General features: G+C 38.0%; 1 protein-coding gene across 6 annotated transcripts in view; it reads right to left on the minus strand.

Annotated features, from left to right (window-relative positions):
• The window catches only part of NRCAM (neuronal cell adhesion molecule), an 80,531-nt gene that overhangs the window by 23,077 nt on the left and 35,800 nt on the right, over positions 1–21,654 (minus strand). For 3 of the 6 annotated variants that reach the window (XM_012650359.1, XM_012650358.1, XM_012650357.1), the window contains 11 exons: positions 19,871–19,995; positions 19,402–19,431; positions 17,799–17,900; positions 13,260–13,457; positions 13,097–13,167; positions 11,867–12,092; positions 10,959–11,074; positions 9,379–9,583; positions 7,021–7,143; positions 6,241–6,417; positions 5,216–5,251 (listed from right to left, as the gene is read on the minus strand). In XM_012650359.1, coding sequence (XP_012505813.1) covers positions 5,216–5,251; positions 6,241–6,417; positions 7,021–7,143; positions 9,379–9,583; positions 10,959–11,074; positions 11,867–12,092; positions 13,097–13,167; positions 13,260–13,457; positions 17,799–17,900; positions 19,402–19,431; positions 19,871–19,995 — 1,409 coding nt within the window. Of the gene's footprint in view, positions 1–5,215; positions 5,252–6,231; positions 6,418–7,020; positions 7,144–9,378; positions 9,584–10,958; positions 11,075–11,866; positions 12,093–13,096; positions 13,168–13,259; positions 13,458–17,798; positions 17,901–19,401; positions 19,432–19,870; positions 19,996–21,654 lie in introns of all 6 variants that reach the window. The other 3 variants (XM_012650362.1, XM_012650361.1, XM_012650360.1) reach the window with 3 other exon arrangements.

Raw genomic sequence — 21,654 nt, forward strand, 5'->3', positions numbered from 1 at the left:
CAGAGATGATACTGCAATATCCTGAGGTTATGTTGTTTAGCCACTTTTATCATAGAGAATTCTAACACTCCTTCCTTTTAATCTCCACTCATCCACTTTCTCACTCCCTGAAAAAATACCCACTGAGCATCTGATGTACCAGACCAGAGGACCCTATTGTCATCTTCCATCTGAGCCTTCCCAGCAGTCTGCCGGCAGTCTGCCTCTCCCTATGTAAGTCTTTCTCTGTATTAGGTTATTAAGTATGAAATGTCCCATTTCCTTAAGTACTAAGTTTGACAGTTGATATCTCTGACATTTCACTTTGACACTTCTTGTTTTATTTTTAGTGTGAAGGTACATCCTCATTCTTACAAACACATTTTGGCTTGTAATTATCTTTCAAAAATTTTTTTAGAGCAATTTTTATGAAACCATGGATAAGTCAAAAATTCATGTTATTTTTGAATATGAGTTCCATCATGGAACCAATGCAGCGCAGACAGCTCAAGATGTCAACAAAGTGTTTGGGAAGGATGTGGCTAATGAACACACAGTACACTGATGGTTTGAGAAGTTCCATTCAGGTGATTTTATTCTTGAAAATGAGCCACATGGGTGACCTGAGACCAACGTGGATAATGATGAGCTGAAAGTTATAGTGGAAGTGAATCCATCTCAACTTACGTGTGAATTAGCAGCAAGTTTTGATGTTCCTATTCCAACAATATTGGATTATTTGAAACAAATCAGCTAGGTAAAGAAGCTGGATAGATGGGTTCTGCATGAATTAAACAAGCATCAGAAGAGATATCCTGTCGAAGCTCGCCTTTCTTTGCTGTCACAACATAAAGGTAAACCATTTCTACACCATATCATTTTGTGTGATGAAAAATGGATTCTTTTTGATAATCGCAAGCATTCGGCACAATGGTTGGATAAAGATGAAGTGCTGAAACACAGTCCAAAACTGAATATTCATCCAAAAAATCTAATGGTGTCTGTTTGGTGGTCCAGTGCTGGTATTATCCACTACAGCTTCATGAAACCTGATCAATCAATTACAGCAGATGTCTACTGCAACCAATTGGATGAAATGATGAAGATGATTGCAATTAAGCAGCTGAGATTGGCCAATAGAGACAGGCCAATCCTCTCGCAAGACAAGGCTCGACCACAAGTCGCACAAACAATGCAGCTCAAACTACAAGGCTGGACTTGGAACTCTCTGTCATCTACCGTATTCACCAGACCATGCTCCAACTGATTATCACTTCTTTCAGGATTTGGACCACTTCTTGCAAGGAAAAATATTCAATTCTCAACAAGTTATGGAAAACGCCTTTCATAATTTCATTGCTACTTGCTCCTCGGGCTTCTTCGCTGCTGGCATAAGCAAGCTATCATGAAGATGGCAAAACTGTTAATAGGTTAGGCACATATTTTGATTAATTGTGTTGACTCTTGTTTCAGATGTAACAAACTAAACTTTTAATTAGAAATTGGACATTTCATATTTAATGATCTAATAGCTACCTACCAGTATAGTTACCTACATTTTAGCTTCCTAAACTACAAATCTGATCCAATCACTTCCCTGTTTAAAACCTGGATGGCTTACCTCTGCTTCTGCCTACAGGTAAATACAAACTCCTTAACATGCCTTGGCATTCAAGGCCATTGGGAGCTGTTACCACCAGGTTCCACTGCTTCGGTCCCATCTCAGGCTCTTCCCCTTTCCACACACGCTCTACATTTCAGCCATATGGGACTGCTGAGTATAACCCAATCATCCTGTGTGTTTTCAAACCCCTTGCCTTTGCTTATGCCCTGACTCATCCTACCCTCAGCTACTCCAAAGCCTGACTCATCTGCCAGAAAAAACTGGGCTTCAAGGCTCAGTTCAATATTACTTTTATGGATCCTATTTTGCAAAATAAATGGTTCACTCCCCTATGCTCGGATAACATTCTGTTCAAACTACTATTTATTATAATAGTTCAAATTACTATTTATATTCTGTTCAATCTATTTATTATTCTTTTTATGTGTTGGTCTTACCCACCAGATTTTAAGCATGTCAAAGGCAAGATCTGTGTTACTATCTTGATATACAGTGTCTTAAAAAAGGCTGGTGCATTTCCCGTGCCAGATAGACATTAGCTGTTGAACTGATTGAACCTTCTATGCTTGTAGGTAGTCTTGTTTTGTTTTGTTTTTGTTCGGGCCAAATAAAGGTATGAACTTTAAACTTGATTTTTATTTACTGGTTCTTTACTCTAAAACATATTAATAATATAGTGAGAGTCAGATCACAGAAAGGATTCATCACTAGCTGGTCTTCAATGTCCTTCTCTGCTCATTCCTAACTGGTTGGCCACAATAGACTGCTAATTAGGTCAAGAATGCACATTCAGTTTTGCCTTGCCAGTTAGTTTCTCCTATTCCTGTATCCCAATTAGTCACCCCCAAATAGTGTTCTAATCATTGGTCCTAAGGATGCAAGAGCAAAATGCTATGGACAAGTGTCGATCCATCAACAATACTGGGAACATAACTTAAATCCCTTATCTGCATGTTCTTGGTTCATTTTTACAGATGCTTTCAGAGGTCTGCCTCCTAGAATCCCAGAGCCTGAAACCATTTAAAAATATAGAAATTAAACAAATACAGCCAAACAACTGTAATTCTTTTCTTTTCTTTTTTTTTCGAGACAGGGTCTTGCTCTGTTGTGCTGGGTAGAGTGCAGTGGCATCATCATATCTCACAGCAACCTCAAACTCCTGGGCTCAAGTGATTCTCTTGCATCAGCCTCCCGAGTAGCTGGGACTACAGGCGTGAACCATGATGCCCAGCTAATTTTTCTATTTTTAGTAGAGATGGGTCTTTCTCTTGCTCAGGCTAGTCTTGAACTCCTGACCTCAAGTGGTCCTCCCACCTCGGACTCCCAGATTGCTAGGATTACAGGCATGAGCCACCATGCCTTGCCTAACAACTATAACTCTTACACAAACATTGAGGGCTTTAACAAAACAAAGAAATGGATCAAAATAAAGGACTTGAAGATATCAAGTATTTCCATGCTCAATTTAATTATATTGAGAAGAATGGTAAGAAGAAAGGTTAGTATGGCATCATGTAGTTAATTAAATTATCCTGGCTTCTCCTTCATGGTTTATAATCCTTTGTAATTATATATTTGAATGCTTGGGTTTCATTAACATCTCTTAAAATCTGTATGAAAATTAAGAAATATAAACTCAGATGTGTTTCTTTCCTCCTCTTGAGTGAATTATAAATCACTTTTCATGAAATCACAATTCATAATAAAATCATATTAGATATTGATGCTTCTATAACTAAGGATATCACACGTTTTCTCTTGATTCATCTATAATTTATTCCCTTTTGTACTGTTTTATGTTAAAATATGAAAGATACATTTAAAAATTAAAATTTGAAAGGATTTTGGAGAACTTTAATTTTTCTCCTGCCAGAGAGCATCTAAACTCTGTCCGCATGGAGAAAGGAGATAAAGAAGAGAATAGAATTCATTCTTAGGCTGAAAAAAAAAAAAGAAATATTTTTAAGGAAGGAAAACCCAGGATCACAAATTATGCATGAGCAGTTTAAAGTCTTGCTATGGTAAAATATTATCATTTTATGCAAGCAATGTTTAATTACTGTTGCACTATGAAAAGAACCAATATTAAAAATAAGGTCAGGATTAGCTTTTTCTTTTCTTATTTAAACACTATTCCTTTCCTTATCTGAGATCTGTCAGATTTTAATATTAGGGGCTTAATGAACTTTCAGACACTCCATTTTTGCTTGTCTCTATAGGTAATTCACAAATCAATTTAGTAACATCAAATGGTAGAACCAAAACTCTTTCAATAAAGATTTCTTTTAATTTATTAAAAACAGGGGCTGATGCTTTTTCCAGTGGAATGCATATCCTCTTCTAACATAACAAGTCAATGGACCACTCAGACTTGCTTCACAGGTAGCCCTGTTGAAGCACAATTTCTCTGCTACCAAATCTAGGCACAGTCACAGTGACATGTCCACTGTGTAGGAAAAGAGGCCAGGCTTTTACTGGAATGCTTCAATTAAAGTCATACAGCAGTAAACTGTTGTAAAACAACCGGTGATTTTAATTAATATCTAATTATCACAGAAAAGACATATACACATAAAAGAAAGTCGACATCTTTCTACAATATTGTAGAAATTTTGAATTTTTACAACTTTGTCCTTTCAAGTGTAAAAACACAAAACATTATCAAGATGACTGAAAATGGCTATAGTTCTTATTCGATCACTCCAAAATCTATCTGATGTCCATTTTATAATTTACCAAGGTTGTGAACTTAAAAATTTCTAAGCAAATAGAAAAAAATGTATCAAGCCTAAGCTCACAGGAATCGAATAATTTAGGGCAAAGTACTTATTTCTCTTGGTCTTCTTTTTCTTCATTCCTATTTGTACTCATTTGGTTTGTGAAAGCCCAGGAAAACCCCTGACCATGGGAATGCTATGTGAAAACAGTGTCCTGTGGCAGGGACTCCACTGCTCTCTAGAAAGCTGACTGGTCAACCAATAGCCAAGGGTCAAAGATTGGGGCATCTTTGGCATTGCTCAGGAGGTGAAGACAGGATGGAATAACACAACTGAGCAGAGCATGGAAGACTCGCTTGTAGGGAATCTTGTGGGAAGACTTAGTCCCAAACCAGCTGGAGGGTATTGCCAAACCCAAATCCCAAATGGACAGTGCTGTGTGATGCCAGCAGAGTGCACACTGTGTCTATGAGGAGTGCAGCTAAATCAAATTAGAACAGGAAGCTCAGCTGATCTGATTTCTCACAGGCTGTTTTTATCACAGGGCTAATATTTCTGAACCCTTAAATATGTGGCATGGCCGTAGAGGATCTGTGACAAATCCACTGTTTTGGTCCTGTCTGATCCAGCCAAAATCATATTATTAAAAGCTAAGATTAGGATTTGCATCAGGGATAAGTCTTGAAAAAAATTTGGGGAGAATTCAATATGTGGCTTTTTACTTGTAAAAAAGGACTAGAAATTAAATTTGAAGCCAAGATTGGCCAAAATCTTCTCCTCCTTTTTGTGGTTCAAAGCATATTTTATTTTCTCTTTTTCACCCATGCTGCACTTCCCCACGTTTCACATTGCAAATTTCACACAGGTATAAAGTCATGCAGATGAATTATTTTACCTTTGCCTGCACCTACATCAGGTGGAAGAATACCAGCTTTAATGAAGGGAAACAGAAATAGGACACTATATAGTTAGATGTCACACAGCCATGAGCATGTACAGAGATACAAAAACACTTATTAAAATGTTAAAGCATGCAAGAAGAATGAAGCCACATTAGGTACAGGGGACAAAGATATGTTGGTGTCCCCAAGTTTACCCAGTATTCAAATCCACACATAAGCTGCATTATTCATGCTTGTCTATTATCGAAGAAGGCTTAGGATATTTCAAACCATTTTTGGACAGAAATGTTAATTTCTATTGCTATGGAATATAATCAAATGAATAATCCTTAGCAATTCTATAGTTTAGAGACATGCAAAACCAGAAAAATCTTTTTCAATATTTTTGATCATTTTCATTGAATCTAAAATTTTCAGAATTTTTTAAAAAGTATGAAAGGAAGTGTTAATTCTTATTCTAAATACTTCAGTGGGGCTATTTTGCTTTTTCTGCACCAGATGATATACCAAAACAAAAAATCCCTTGCCCAAACACAAAATAAATGCATTATTTAATAATTGTTTCAATTTCCTTGCTAGAAAACCTAAAGCAATATGTGAACTAGAAAATTATTTCCAGTGAATCAGGACCAGAACTAGAATTACATATACTTATGTATAAGTGTGTGTGTGTGTGTGTGTGTGTGTGTGTGTATAAATTTGTAGATAGGAAAGTATATTATCTTGAACTTCAAATTCAAGTGTGGCAAATATAATTTATCACTCTCACCCTAATATTTTCATATAAGTTTAAAAGTTTCACATGGTCTTAAAAACAGATATCAAATAGTTATTACAGTATAAGCTAAATAACTGATTTTATAATATATCAAAATGAGAAATTACAAATAAGTGTTTGTATAAATTGGGTAGGATGGCTACTCCATGGTAAGAGGGAAACAGAAAGCATAAACTCAAGTTAAACATTTTTATTCCGGGATACTTATAATTATATGGATTTTATACATACCCATCTTACCTTCATCCACAGTTGTTACTGCTTCCTCTGTAATTTGACTTCCTGATCCTGCTGATGTTTGTGCATAGAAATAAAACTTATACCGAGTGCTGAAATTTAAATTTTTTAAAGTCCAGCGTGTCTTGTTGGCAGGAATTTTTAAATCTACCAGAGGTCCTAATTCATGTGTACTGTTAACTGTCAATAAGAAATAACAAACAAGTGTATTCTCCATTAATTGCTATGCTATTATAAAATAAATATGTTAACCAAAAATGTCAAACCTGGCTTACACTGGCTTTTATAATCCTACTCACGCTTTGCCAGACATACTAAGTTATAACCTTTTATAGCTCCTATAATATATTTATCATATCACATCATATCATTTAACAAGGGGGAATATGCTCTTCATAAACCTATAAACTAGGAGAATTTTATGGTTGAAGCACAACAGAATTTTAAAAAAAATCTCTGTGTTTTTGCAGGTCAAATAGTGTGCTGTTAAATAACTTCAAACCTTTTCTTCAGAGGCCTCGTGCCCTTACAGATAATGCCAATCTAATCTAATGATAGCACCACCTACAACTCACCACTACAGGTATTACTCTACCGATTAATTTTCAATAGCATATACATCATTTTTTCTTTAAAAAGTCTTTAAGTTCTTTCTAAAAGAACACAGGAAGATATATATATATATATATATATTCTATAGATATAAAGAAATAATAGCTTGTATTTTATGATAATAAATATTTTTTAAACCATATTTCCCCTTCCACCTTCCCAATAACTTACTTGGCTGGTATTTTAGGGTGTACTCAGTCAAAATGCCATTCGGGTGGCTCGGTGGATCCCATTCCAAAGTGAGAGAGTCCAGTGTAGGATTAACAATCTTCAAAGATGAAGGAGCACTGGGGACTTACAATGAGAACACACAGTCAACACAAAGGTTTTTGAATGTTTCAAAATGCATTAAAATGACATTTCACCAGGCTCATACAATTCATCAAGGTTTTAGTTTCCAGAAGCTCATTCCTAACTAAGCTGAAAATACATTAATATGAACCTATGACAGGTACCTCTTTAGTTATTCTCTTTCACTTTTTCTCTTACCATTTCCATTTAAATTCATTAAAACCATCCTCTCAAAATACATTTTTACTTTGTATTTATATAGACCCCAAACAAATATTTTTAAAGGAGACAGTACTTATTTCAATCATGAATGCTTTTTTTTTTGAGACAGAGTCTCACTCTGTTGCCTAGCTCACAGCAACCTCAAACTCCTGGGCTCAAGCAATCCTCCTGCCTCAGTCTCCCGAGTAGCTGGGACTACAGGCATGCGCCACCATCCCCAACTAATTTTTTTCTATATATTTTTAGTTGTTCAGCTAATTTCTTTCCATTTTGAGTAGAAACGGGGTTCTTGCTCTTGCTCAGGCTGGTCTTGAACTCCTGAGCGCACACAATTCTCCTGCCTCGGCTGCCCAGAGTTCTAGGATTACAGGTGTGAGCCACCGTGCTCAGCCCACGAATGCTGTCTTAATAAAAGCTAACTAGTTACCAAGTGAAACTATTCTAACCAGACTTTTGAGTGGAAGCAGGTGTGTTCTGGGCCATTCAGGACTGTTTTCCCCAACAAACCAGGTGCCTCTAAGCAGGGAGAATGCCCTGCCCGCTGGGCTTTGGGCATGGGCCAGCCTGCCCAGGTGTGGACACGTTCCAATCCTGAGAGCTGACAGCTGCCTAGGATCTGGAGGTGATGAACAAAAAATCCCCAGCACTGGCACACCCCTGGCCCCGGGCAAGGCCTGAGGGGTGTCAGGTTCTCTATGGCAGAGGCTGGCAAAGTACCAGAGAAAACATGCCTGGCCTTCTTTTATTCACTTCCTTATGAGGATGATGGCTGATGGCAGTTCTCCTTCACGACGGTTCCCTCCCCTACCATATTCCCTGGAAACCCATTGTTGGCCTGTCAGGCTGTGTGAAAACCAGAGAGTCGGCCTGAACTTCTCCATCTGCCTCATTTCCACCCTCTCCTGGGACACAAAATCTTTTTTCTTTTCCTTTCTTTTCTTTTCTTTTCTTTTTTTTTTTCTTTTCTTTTCCTTCTCTTCTCTTCTCTTCTCTTCTCGGACCTGAAATCCTACCAACTCTACCTCCTTAATCTCAGCCATATCCATTCCCTCCTCTCACCATCTTCTCTGCTACCTCCCCATTTCAGGCCCTTAACAGCCTTTGCCTGGGCCTAGAACTGTGCCTGGCACATAGTTCTCAGCTTGCTTAACCCAATAAGTGGTTCTTAACTTTTGGAGATTACAGACCCCTTTGAGAATCTGATGACAGCCATAAACTCTCCCTAGAAAAATATACACACATTTTGCATACAATTTTAGAAAGGTTCACGGAGCTCCTTAAACCCATTCACTGACCCCCTAAGGGACTACAGATTAACATCCATAGCATCCAAGACCACCCATGATCTGGGTCCTCCCTAGCTGACCTTCCTCTCCATTTCTGGCCACACGACTTGCTGTTTCCTAAAGAAGCCATGCTGTTTCATACCTTTGTGTCTTCAGACATACCACTTCCTCTCTCTTTATGCTTTAATCCTCTGATCATCTCTTCTATGACTCCTTCTTTGAACCATCTAAAGGACCAGTGTGGGACCTCACTCATGACAGCCTCGAGTAGAGGGAGCCCTGGCTTTCTCAGGGGCAGTGAGACCAAGGACAAGTGCTCGTAATGGGATGGGAGTTGGGACACAGGGTGACTGTCATCTCATTTAGTTCTCAGGCTTTTCACATAAGGGTACTGAAGCTTAGAGAAGTTATAGAACTTGCCTTAGGTCAGAAAGTTAATAACCAAAATAAACATCAAGTTAGCAAGGGTGCAGACAGTATATGTATGCAGAAAAATTTTAAGTCAAGGGAGAGGGCGTTTTAGGGCAGCATTTGTGTTCTGAAGCCTTCTATGTACCCTTAGCCTACATAAAAGCTGATATTTTGCCAGCTTTGTCTGTGCTGTGTTCATCTCGCGACAAAGCCCATTTGGCTTCCAGAATATACTTTATTTAGAAGGCCTTCTGTCATGCAAAACCTCTCGGGCTATGTCGCATTACCCTGAGATCTCAGATACACATCCATCCCATACCTCCTTCTGGAGTATTAAAGACTTGGTCGGAGCTGGCGGGGCCCTCCCCCTTCCCATTGACCACTCGGACGTTCAGTGTGTAGTGGCTAAAGGGCTCCAGCCCAGGCAACATGCCGTGAGTCTTGCTGCCTTGGAAGGTGAGGATCTTTTTCTCAATGTGGCGTCTGTTTCTTTTAGATGAACTCTGTGCCTTCCAGTAGTAAATCTGAAACAGTAAGAACAAAAGTCAGGGGTGCACAAAGGAACAAACAAGATTCCTTGTACTCACAAAATTATTGTTTTTTCAGAAAATTCCCTTGGTGCATTTTAGAAGAAAATTACTTGCAAAATCAATGGATATTGATTCAGAGGCAAGAGGAACAGAAATCCACAGACAATTAGGGAAATTAAACTAAGACCGTGTAACAAAGGTGGGCTATACTGTTTTGTTGTAGGAGTATAAGTGAAATAAATGAAATAGCATGAGACCCATACAGGTCTCTCTAGAACACGAGGCAAATGGATGACAATAGGATTTAAGTCTTTTACTTGTATAAAATATTCTAAAAATAAAAATTACTGCCCAGTGTTTTCCAGAATTAATACAAGTTCATGTATAATGTATCATTTAGTTTAATCCTAAAAACGACAGTGAGGCTTTTATTATTATTATTCCCATTGTACAGATGAGCCTCTGGGCTGCTGAGTGTCTTTCCCAAAGCTACAGAGGTATCAAGAGCCACAGGGGACCCTCCACTCCAAGTCTAGGGCTTTTCCACTAAGCCAAACTGTATCATTTAATTAAAAATATTTATTTGTTTTGTATCATAGGCACAGGTTTTGAAGAGATGGAAAAGAAGTGTTGATTAACTTTGGTCACAAATCCAGAATTGTTGTTTATTAAGTCATTTTAAATTCTTCTTAGGAATTTAAAGACATTTTAAAGAGAAGTCAACATTATATGCAGAATCTTGCAATGTTAGAAAAAAAAATTGAACATGGTGCAGTACACAAATTGACCTCTAGGAGTCAGGGTTAACAAATCAAAGTAGTGACACTACACGCATGTGTGTTTGTGTTTATGTCACAACAACAATCAAAAATCTCTGAGTCAGTCTTTCGTGCTTCCCAAAAGCAGAGATAATTGATGTTTATAAGAATGACCCGGGTCTTGAAGTATAATCTACATTATTAAAAATATGCCTAAATTATTATCAGCATAATTTTGTGTTTTCAACACATGTAATTCTTACTACTTTAAAGCTAGGTGCAGTTGGCTACATTCTAGCTCTTTAAGAATTAGTTTTCCCCATTTTGTACAAATATGAATTGCTTGTTATTGGCAGAATGTTAGAGCACCTGTGGGAAAAATGGAGAAAACATTTCTTTTTCCCCTCACTTTGGATGCAGTGAGATTTCAAGTCAACTTTCCCAGGGTCCTTTGGATGTGGCCCTGCCTGAGGCAATAAATCGAATTCAGGTTCACGAGTTCTTGAGGGGATGAATCAAGTAATTCCGATCTTATGCAGTATGCCTGACAAGTGGCATTCACTGATTGCCTGTTACGAAGGAAAGAACACGAAAGGTTCCCTTTTACTTGCCCGATAGCCTTGCAGGTGTCCTCGGATACTTTTCAGAGGTACCGCGTCCCAGTGCACCTCGGCTAAAGTACTGTTCACCACATTCACACGCACGTTCCCAGGAGCCACCATGGGGACTGAAGGAAGGACAGCGAAGGAGCAGACATATCAATTTTCAATTTCATGCACACATGTCACTCACTATCTCTAACAATTTTGGCTTGAAGCATACTCCAGTCCTATTCTATGCATTATTAAGGATTGAAAGTAGATTTTTTTGATATCTATTTATTTGACTTTGTGAGAACAAGATTTTTGTTTGTGTGTTTTTATAGATGGGATCTTACTATGTTGCCAAGGCTGGACTCAGACTCCTGGGCTCAAAGGATTTTCCAGCCTCAGCCTCCTGAGTAGGAGAACAAGACTTTTTTTAAAAAAAGGTACAGTTGACCCTTGAACAACACAAGTTTAAACTGTGTGGGTCTACTTATATGGGAATTTTTTTTTTTTCAATACAGTTGCCTGGCTGTATCCACAGGTTTCTACATCTGCAACTAAATGCAGATGGAAAACACAGTATTCTTGGGTGCAAAACCCACGATACAGAGGGCTGACTTTCATATAGGCAAGTTCTGCAGAGCCGACTTTGGGACTTGAGTATTTGCAGATTTGGGTATCTGGGGTCGGGGGTGTCCTCGAACCAATCCCTGGGGGATACCAAGGGACGACTACTGTACTATAATCACTTTTAACACTCTGAAATTCTCTTTCTTACATACCAGGATGTTTAAATTCAGAGAAGTTACATAAAAATAATTGCTGCCTCCCTCCCTTGCAACCCGAGCGCCTTTGGAAATGGCCTTGGCTTGTGTCTTGGTAAGTCTGTTTTGCTAGGGAAAAGCAGAAAGGAAACAGCATCAGACACTTACGGTCTTCTCCAGAATGTCCCATGACGACAGCTGGCTCAGGGGCAAACCCCACATCATTCAGGGCCTGAACTTTGATCAGGTATGGGACAAAGGTCGGTGTGCCTGAGACAATGTATTTGGATACGTTTGCCACAACCACAGACGTCCATTCATCATCACCATCTTTCTGACGCCAGCTTACTTTGTACTGAAGGCCTGGCCCATTAGATTCAAAACCATTCAAGGGCTACGAGGAAAGCCAAATAAAAGCTTATAAAACAGATCAACTGCACAACCTTGTACGGGAACAACAAATTCAATTCCCAGACCGGAAAAGAAAGTGAACATTGAAACACTAAAACACAAGCTATTAACCATGTTCTCTAGGGACCTTTTATCTATTTTTCATTTGTGATGAGATTCAAAGCTTGTTTGGGATCAACATCTCAAAGGTTGTAAATTACTGTGTTGAAGAAGTAAATATCACATAAACCTTTCACACTCTGGCTCCATAGCCAAGGGTGGGTAATTCTAAAGATATATCAGTTAATACAGATTCCTTCATATATTCTTGTTTGTGTGATGGTACATCACTGTTCATTTTCCTTGGAGACTGAAACTTATGAACTGTCTTCCTCTTTATTAAAAAAAAAAAAGGGTAGGCTAGCCTGTCATTCTATCCTGTTTTTACATGTATGTACATATATAAGTATGTATGCATTTGTATACATATACATGTATAAATCTATCTAGGTTTTAAAATTATACAAGTAAATATATGTAAATTTTCCAATGCAGAAAACACCCTGCCCCCAAAAGCAGTTGATTACTGGAATAGCTCGATGTATGTCTTCCAGGTGGTTCTTGATGATGCTAATACCGGCTAGCATTTTTTGAGTACATATATATGCTAGGCACTGTTCTATGTTCTTTAAATGTGTTAACTCCTTTAATCCTATGAAGGTGGTTCTATTATTATTCTCATCATGCAGATGCCTAACAGATGTGGAACAACTGGCTTAAGGTCACACAGTAATGGCAGAACTGGGATTTGCATCCATTCATTTTGGCTCCAGAGATCAAGCTTTTAACTACTACACAATACTGCCTCTTAAATAAAGATATATAATATATATGGTTTCCTCCCGAGAAATGGATGAAATGGTATTTTAATGCAGATATTATTTTAAAACAACTCTTTTTTTTTCACTCTCAAAAATACTGAGGAAAGTTGAAGGCTTCGTAGCTCACCTTCCACGTAATCACCAAATTATCAGGCTCTGATCCTAGTCCTTCCACAGCCGTGGGGTTTTTATCTGGTTCTAGAAGTTAAGCAGCCACACATGTGTAAGCTTTGGTCCTTTGCAAATAGTGGAAAACTTTTCCATTTCATGTCACAGAAGTCCTGCTTTACCTGCGGCTTTTGTCAAATACTGCTCAGACGCCTCGCTGGGCAAGCTCCTCCCAATGCTGTTCTCTGCCATCACTCGGAAGGAGTAGTTCACGTAAGGAGACAGCTTCAGCTGGGCTGTGGTCTGCGTTCCAGAAACTTCAGTGTGGTGGTGCCACATCCCTGCCTCATGCATTGTATCTTCATATTCAATGATGAATTCTGGCCATAATACACACACACCCCAAACCCAAGACGGAGAGTTCAGTCAACCCAGGGGTAGGTTACCAGTGATAACTAATAGGGCAATCTAACAAGAGTAGCCAAACATGGATTATTTTACTTTCAAGAAAAATTCCATTAAAATATTTTGATTTCAGACTTCTATACTTATCCTTAATACTTAAGCACACTCAATAATATTTGGTATTCCTTCTCTAGCATGCTGAGTTTAGTTACTTAAAATTGTTTAGAATAAATCCATATATCATTAAAAAAATTTACATAAATGAAAAGATGGTCAATTTTTTTCTTAATAGGAGAAATTAAATATAGTGAGATTCCATTTTGCCCTAAACAGGTTGGCAACAATCAAAGGTTTAACACACTTTGTTGACTATGACACACGGAAACAAGCATTCTCTGAAGTGTAAATTGGTATAACTTCTCTATAGGACAATTTTAAAAAAATCTAACATTTAATGCACATAAACTTTGAGAAATTATACTTCTAGCCATTTATTCTGAATAAATGTGCTCGCACATGTCTCAAAGACATGAAAAAGAACTCACATTGCAGTGTGATTTGCAATTCAAACAACCTAGTTGGAAACAACCTAAACATCCATCAATATAGAACACTAATTAAACAAATTATGGTACATCCACACAATGGAATACTCTGCAGCTGATAAAACTGAATGGGGCTGCCGAAATGAAATGATTTCTAAAATGCATTGTTAAGTGAAACCAAGCAGGGTATAGAAGAGTGTGTACTGGATACTATACTTATGTAAAAGTAAAAAAAAAATTACTATGACATGTACACATACATATTCACTTAGATATTCATGTATTACTTCTCATAGAATACACACTGATAACACTGATGTGGCCAGAGGAGCAGGGAGTCAGCAGTGGGAGGAAGATATACTTTTCAGTGCATACCCTCTACATCCACTAAAATTTGGTAGAATGTACATGTTTTACCCTTGTATAAAAATAAGTATTTGGATATTCATTGATTGCCTACTATGTGCCAGGTACCATGATATGAACTATAAATACAAAGATGAACTACAAGTATTATATGTCTTGCCGTGGTCCAAAACTAAGTCCTTGGAGTTCTTTCAGTCTACATTCACTAGCAGGTGATCTCCAGTCTCATAAGTGGATGACTTTCACATTTATATCTATCTGCAGCCCAGACATTTCCCCTGAACTACAGAATTAGCCAATTGCCTACTCAACAATTCTGCTCATTGTCTAATACAACATCTCACACTGGATATGACCAAAACTGTTTCCAATCTTCTTCCTCAACTGGTAGTAACAACTCAGGTCAAAGCCTGGGGTCCTTCTGGGCTTCTCCTTCTTTTGCACTCTCAATAGACCTATTGCCTCTACCATTAAAACAGATCCAGAATATGACCATTTCTCAGCCTATTCCAAGAGACTGTCATCTCTTTTGTGAATTATCACATAACCTCCTAACTCAGTAGTTTCCAAGCATTCTTAGTTCATGGTGTACTTAATGTCTTAGTAATTTTTTTCATGATTCCCTTAGGCAAAATGAAATATTTAACATTTTCATGTATTAAGTAGTTAGGTCCATACAACCTAATAAATAAGTATTTATATATTGACAGTTTAAAACCTACGGGGCACTGTACAACTTTTTAAACCTTGTAAACAGATTGGACACCACCTTCCTCCTGTCCTGTTCTGCACTGATTTTCACAGGGTACTTGCTTTTTATCACAGCAAACGCTTTGTAGAGATCCTACATCATCAAAATATGACACAGAAGTATAATGCTGAAACTGTAAACTGCCTCAAGCTAATTTCATGTGGGGTCTGACAGATGTCACTGTATTTTCTAAATATCGAAATTTCAAAATTAAAACTTTAAAATTATCCCAAGGCACCCCTGTGAATTCGCTGAGGTATCACCGGGCACTTCAGTGCACAGTTTGAGAACCATGGTCCTACCTGATGTCTCTGCTTCCCCTCTTGTCCTTCTATAGACCATTTTCAATAGACTAGCCAGGATTATTCATTCATCATCCTCTGTTAAACCCCTCCAAGGGCTTCCTGACCCTTACAGTGGCCTTCAGGGCCCTGCACAATTCCCACTCCACACCCTCCTTCTGCCTCTTCACCTCTTTGAGCTTCTCTCCTACTTCACTTCCCCTTGTTCATTTTGCTGCAGCCACACTGGCCTCCTGGGAGACATGTCCCTGTCAAAGGGCCTTTGCTCTTTTCCTCTGCTTTCCCTGGAAAGTTCTTCCCCCAGATAACTGCACAGTGTGCTCACTGACCTCCTTACTCCTATTTTTTGTTTTTTTTTTTTTAGAGACAGGGTCTCACTATGTTGCCCAGGCTGGGTCTTGAATTTCTGGCCTTAGGAGATCCTCCCACCTTGTCCTCCCAAAGTGCTGGGATTACAGGCGTGAGCCACTGTGACCGGCCCCTACCTCTGTCTTGACTGACATACTCAAATATTACCTTTTTAGCGTGGCCTTTCCTGACCATTCTATTCATAATTATACACCTGCCCCCCCCATCTCCTCTCCTGATTTATTCTTTGCATGGCCTAAACACACATATACATACATACACACACAAAGCCATGTGTATAGATAGATACATGTGTTTGAGCCCTCTAGAAAGCAAGTGCTGAGACAGAATTAGAAGCAGAAGAGATGTATTTGTGGAAATGCCCATGGAAGATAAAGGGAGAGGAAGCAGGAGTAGGCAGGGAAGACCTGCAGACCACAGTGCTGGCCTGACATCTGTAACAGGGGAGGAGGAATGAAGGAGTGGGTAGGAAGAGTCTCAGACTGCAGTACAGCTCTGAGATGTCTCAGGTCAACGAGGAGCCCCGGGGTAAATCTGCCCTTTAGAAGAGGTCTGCATCAGGTATGGCTGAGCTCTAGGACCCTTGCCAAGCTCAGTCACTGGAGCACCCCTGGGAATGTGCCCTCATGTGAGTGCTGCAGCGATCCTAGGGAAGGTGCAGCAGATGGAGGTTGTACCTCCTGTTAACACTCCTTGCAGCAGGTTCTCTCTTGAAGGCAGATCTGGGCTCTGTGTATGTATGTGTGTGTGTGTGTGTACACATATATTAATATATGTATATGTACACATGTATATAATGACATTATATACAATAACACAATGTACATTATTAGTATAATTTCATTTGTGTCCTCATCTAAAACATAAGGTCCATGAGGGCAGAGATTTTTGACTATTTTGTTTTAGAACAATGCCTGACACCTAATAGGCAGTCAATAAATATCTGTTGAATGAGTGAGTGAGTGAATGGAAAAGTAGAAATGCCTTGAAATCTAATGGTATCATTTTAACATAGGTATAAAGAGTCTCCACGCCTCCTAACCAGCTAACTCTGGCTAATGTACTGAACTGGCTGGAACATTCAGCCCGGATGAATGTGTGTTCTGATCAAGAACACTGAAAACTCAATTAGAAAGAAGCACTTCTAAATAACACAAGATAGAGAGGAAGCTTCTATTTAATTTATTGGTTATATTCTGCTTTACCAGGAGGTACAATAAATCAAGACACTTGTCATTTCAGAATCATCATAGGTAGTCATTAGAAAGGAATTTAGTCTTCCTGAAATAGATACCTTGAAGGTAATAATGTATTTCAGGCTTGTGACCTGATTATGTCTGCCTTTTAAGTATCTCTTCAGTTTAACAACCAAACTTCTAGCATACCTATATTCTAATTTATTAAGCTCTTCCAGTATCCTTATGGTATGGTCCCTCATCTGATTTTATTCCCTAGGCTTATGTCACCAAGGTGAGGAGTTGACACTGTTGAAGGCGCTTGGTAGCAGGGACTAGTGGGAAGAGTTAATGGACCTGATGCTACGTCCATTTCTGTTACCAACTGTGGGTTTGAAAAGTCACTTTACTCACCATGTCTCGATTTCCTAATATGTATACAAGGCCTTTCAGCACCTGTCCCTCCTACCCTCTTCTCCTAGAAGTAATGGGCAAAATGCGTAAGGAACTTAAGATGTGTCTTCCTACTGTGGTAGATATTTAAGGTGAATCTTATGGATCTTAAATACAAAGAACACATATTTTCTTAATTAACATCTTCGGCTGTTAATTAGTTTCCTATACCAGAAGCTATAACCAGGAATAACTCTAGCTCTGATGATGACCAGAAATAAATCTTTTTGTACTATCGGTAACAAAGCAGAGAATGCCAATAAATATCTTTGTGAGGAATCTCAGTTGCATATTATAAAGTGCTTCAAAAATGGCCATTAAGCTTATCAGCAATAAATCAGATAATACCACATACTTGTAATAGGACTATTGTTGTCATCGCCTGGGGTCCATGACAGCTGAACACTTTTGTCGAGTGGATTTGTCAATTCTAAATCAAAGGGAGGATTCGGGACATCTGTAGACCAAAGACACATACAGCATTGTTAAGCATCCGTCCTTAAGAGGTTCTCTCTTATTTGTGATCCTATCCACAGAGAGGATATCTTAAAGACACAGCACACTTAATGGTCAATGAGCATGCAACTGAAACAAAATGCAAACAACTGAGGTTGCCGGGAACACACGAGCACACCCAAAAATAACTCGTCAATGAGTTCTGCTCTGTTTTTCAAAGGAAACTGAATCATTTGTAACCAAACCCAGTGAAGCAGACATACATGGTTCATCAGCACTCTCAGTGTGTGTCTCCTCATAAATATGAACAAGCACAATGATGAAAAATAATATCAAAGCTCAATTTCTAATACATGGGAAATAGAGAATAGCAAATGCTGAAAAACAAATACAGGTGAATAAAACACATTGTTTAAAGAAAATTCAAATGTTCTTTCTGAAACATGCTGAATGATAGATTTTATGGCTCCTAAGGAATATTTATATTCGTAAAAGAATATAAAATGCTATGTAGGTAGCTCCCAGCATGTGTAGCTGTGTTTACTCTCAGAGGACAATAGTATACAGACACCTGTTGAGACAAAGGTGTTCTAGAAGCATGTCTGTCTTTTCTAATGTTGCTTCTGAGATCCAGACAGTTAATGTTCTCCCCTGGGCTCTTATCTGACCTGGCTCCTGGGAGTAACTCTGGCTTTTGGGGGACCAGAGACCATATAAATATGTTTTTTTATTCCTTATCAGTAACAAAGCAGTAAATGTCTACACAGAACAGGTCCTCATACAGGATAATTAATGATATTATGTAAAATCCAGCTGAGATTATGCCATAAAATTAACCTTTGTATTTATGTGCTGAATAAAGATGAGGGTTCTCTAAACAAAATGATTTCTGGAAATAATTTCTGATTTATTTTCCAGACTTAGAAAAGCCACATAACATGGATGTGCCCTTCCTTCTGGTGCCCCTCTGGTCTTTCTTTAGTGATTTATATTTTGTTAAAACACAGTGAGTTAGTTTTCTCTGATATAAAAGTCAAATGTTCTAAACATCCATTTTTTTCCTATATAAATTTCTTAAAAATGGAATCACAAAACAACATTTATTTTTCCAAAACAACTTTTAATAAATTGAAGTGAAAACCTAATTTGTGGAATGATATTAGAAATAGCTTTTTAATCCTGTAAAATGTGGGTGATTGCTTTTGAAAAAGCACTATGCTACTTTATAAGGAAATTATATCAAAAAGGGACTTTTATCAAATGAAATCATTTTATAATAGCACAGGAAATATTTAGAAACAACTGGAAATAAACTCAGTGAAAAATTCTAGGGGTATAATGAAAAAATGATTTATTGCAGTGAACAAGTGACTCACATAACTGACAGAACCCTTTTCAGTAAGAAATACAATGATGTGATATATAGAGAAAAGTAATGTATTTTTTTTTCTGCAAACATGAAATTGACAGAAAATAGAGAAAGAAGACTCATATTAGTTTACCGTAAACAGGAGCTGGAGTTGGAGTAGGAGCTAGAAAGGACATTAATATAAAGGATTTTAATAAAAATTAGTAATGGAAAGATACAAGATAGTACAAGAAGACAAAGACTGTACATGATCTAAGATTATAAAACTAAGGCCTATGCTTAGCTGTGAGACATGGTATTGATAAACATGCAGTAACAATTTAGAAAAGAAACCCTTCAATTTTAAATAAAAGTAGATTATTTCTCCCAATTTTCTTATAAAAATATCATTAACGTGCATATCTACCATTTTCCCTCAGTGCTGCTATAGAGTGTATTGATACAGAAATTATCAACTCAAAGGCATCTTTCAAAGGAGAAAAACGTGGGTATAAACACACTCATGGTATCAACAAGCAAACATTTAATATTTACAATTTTTCTGTTTTCTTTTCAACTTAATACAGGGAAGCCAGTTGTGTCATATTTGTTTTCATTCTTACCAACAACGCTAAGCACAGCGCTGGCAGAAACGCTGTCCAGAGTAGTGTTGGCCACACACGTGTAGGTCCCACTGTCATCGTCACTGACATCTGCTATCACCAAATGATCCTTGTCGGTAGTGAACCTGTTAATATAGCACATGCAGAGCAGCTGAAATGGACATGCAACCACACCCTATAATTGCTTTACTGGCATGAAAGAAACTGTGAATTTGATAAAAGAGAGAGATGATAAATGTTTTCAGAAAATTAGAGCAATAATCACATACAATATGTATCACTTTAATAATGATTAAAGTAGAAGAACAATCAGAATGAATCTTGGGTTAGAAAGGTTTTTAAGTTATCTGGTGCAGTGGCTTTCAACCAGGCCTCTGGAGCTTCCTTAAAGTCCCCAGGGGCATTCAGAGGTATGGAGGCAGCTCCAGTTAGCTTTCCTAGAGGGCTTTACTAAGGGGTCTGCTGCTAAGAAAAATTAGAAAACCGCTCACCTTAGTTTCTATTAAAGTGTATCTTTTAAATACTTTATTATTTACAACAGAATTTTTTTTTGTCATTTTTGCCACATGCTCTCTCATAGGAGAAAGTAAATGCAAAGAATAGTAATCTGCTTTATCACTAGGAACAGGAAGATGAGATCTGCAATCTCCACTAGGAGTTTTCCAGAGGTTGCTGGAGGGTACGAAAAATTGCTCAGTGGGTCAAAAATCAATGTATAGAGGATTCATGTGTGATTTTAATGAGTCTGAATAAATCATAAACTGCCTTCTCAGGTAATTTCTGAGTTAAACCTTTAGCTGACATAAACTGATAGTGATTTTCTCATATTCCATAGTCTCATCTTTATCAACTCAGATTCCACAAATGAAACTGAGCAGTTGAAGCATAGAGCTAGATGGAAACTCTGGGAACACACACAAAACTCTCTTGGGGACATTAATAAGCAATTGAGCACCATTAAGGCACCACGGCTTTAGGTCAGATGCCAGAGAATCATAGAAACCATTTTCACGAGAATGCAGCATTTCTTCTAATAGGGAATGATGCCTGTAGCCACTCTGACTGCTAAAATTCACACATTCAATTCTTTACATTTACTATGTCAAATTGAGGGACTCGATTGGAAAATGGCACGATCTTTCTTCCATTCCAAGTTAAAGGACCTTAAAGCTCTTTTATTTTATTTTTCATTTTTTTAAACTTCAAAATATCATGGGGGTACAGATGTTTCTGGTTACATGTATCAATTTTGTTATGCTTGAGTTAGTGTTATAGATAGTGTTCCTTGTACCCGTTAGGTAGGTTTTCGCCCAAGCCCTCCTCCACTCTTCCCTCTGCTTGATTTCCACTGAGTTTTACTTCCCTCTGTGCACATGTGTGCTCATCGGTTAGTTCAAATTTAATAGTGAGTATGTGTGGTGTTTGTTTCTTAATTCTTTAGATACTTCACTTAGGATAATGGTCTCCAGTTCCATCCAAATTGTTGCAAAAGGCCTTACTCCATGCTTCTCCATGGCTAAGTAGTATTCCATAGTATACATACACCACATTTAGTTAATCCACTCATGAACTGATGGGTACTTGGGTTGATTCCACATCTTTGCAATTGTGAATTGCGCTGTAATAAATATTCAAGTACAGGTATCTTTTTGATGAAAATTCTTCTTTTCCTTTATGTAGATACCCAACAGTGGGATTGCTGGATCAAATGGTAAGTCTATTTTTAGTTCTTTGAGGAATCTCCATACTGTTTTCCATAAGGGTTGTAGTAATTTGCAGTCCAA

This window comes from Propithecus coquereli, unplaced genomic scaffold, assembly GCF_000956105.1.
Source record: "Propithecus coquereli isolate 6110/MARCELLA unplaced genomic scaffold, Pcoq_1.0 Scaffold32, whole genome shotgun sequence".
Classification (NCBI taxonomy): Eukaryota; Metazoa; Chordata; class Mammalia; order Primates; family Indriidae; genus Propithecus; species Propithecus coquereli.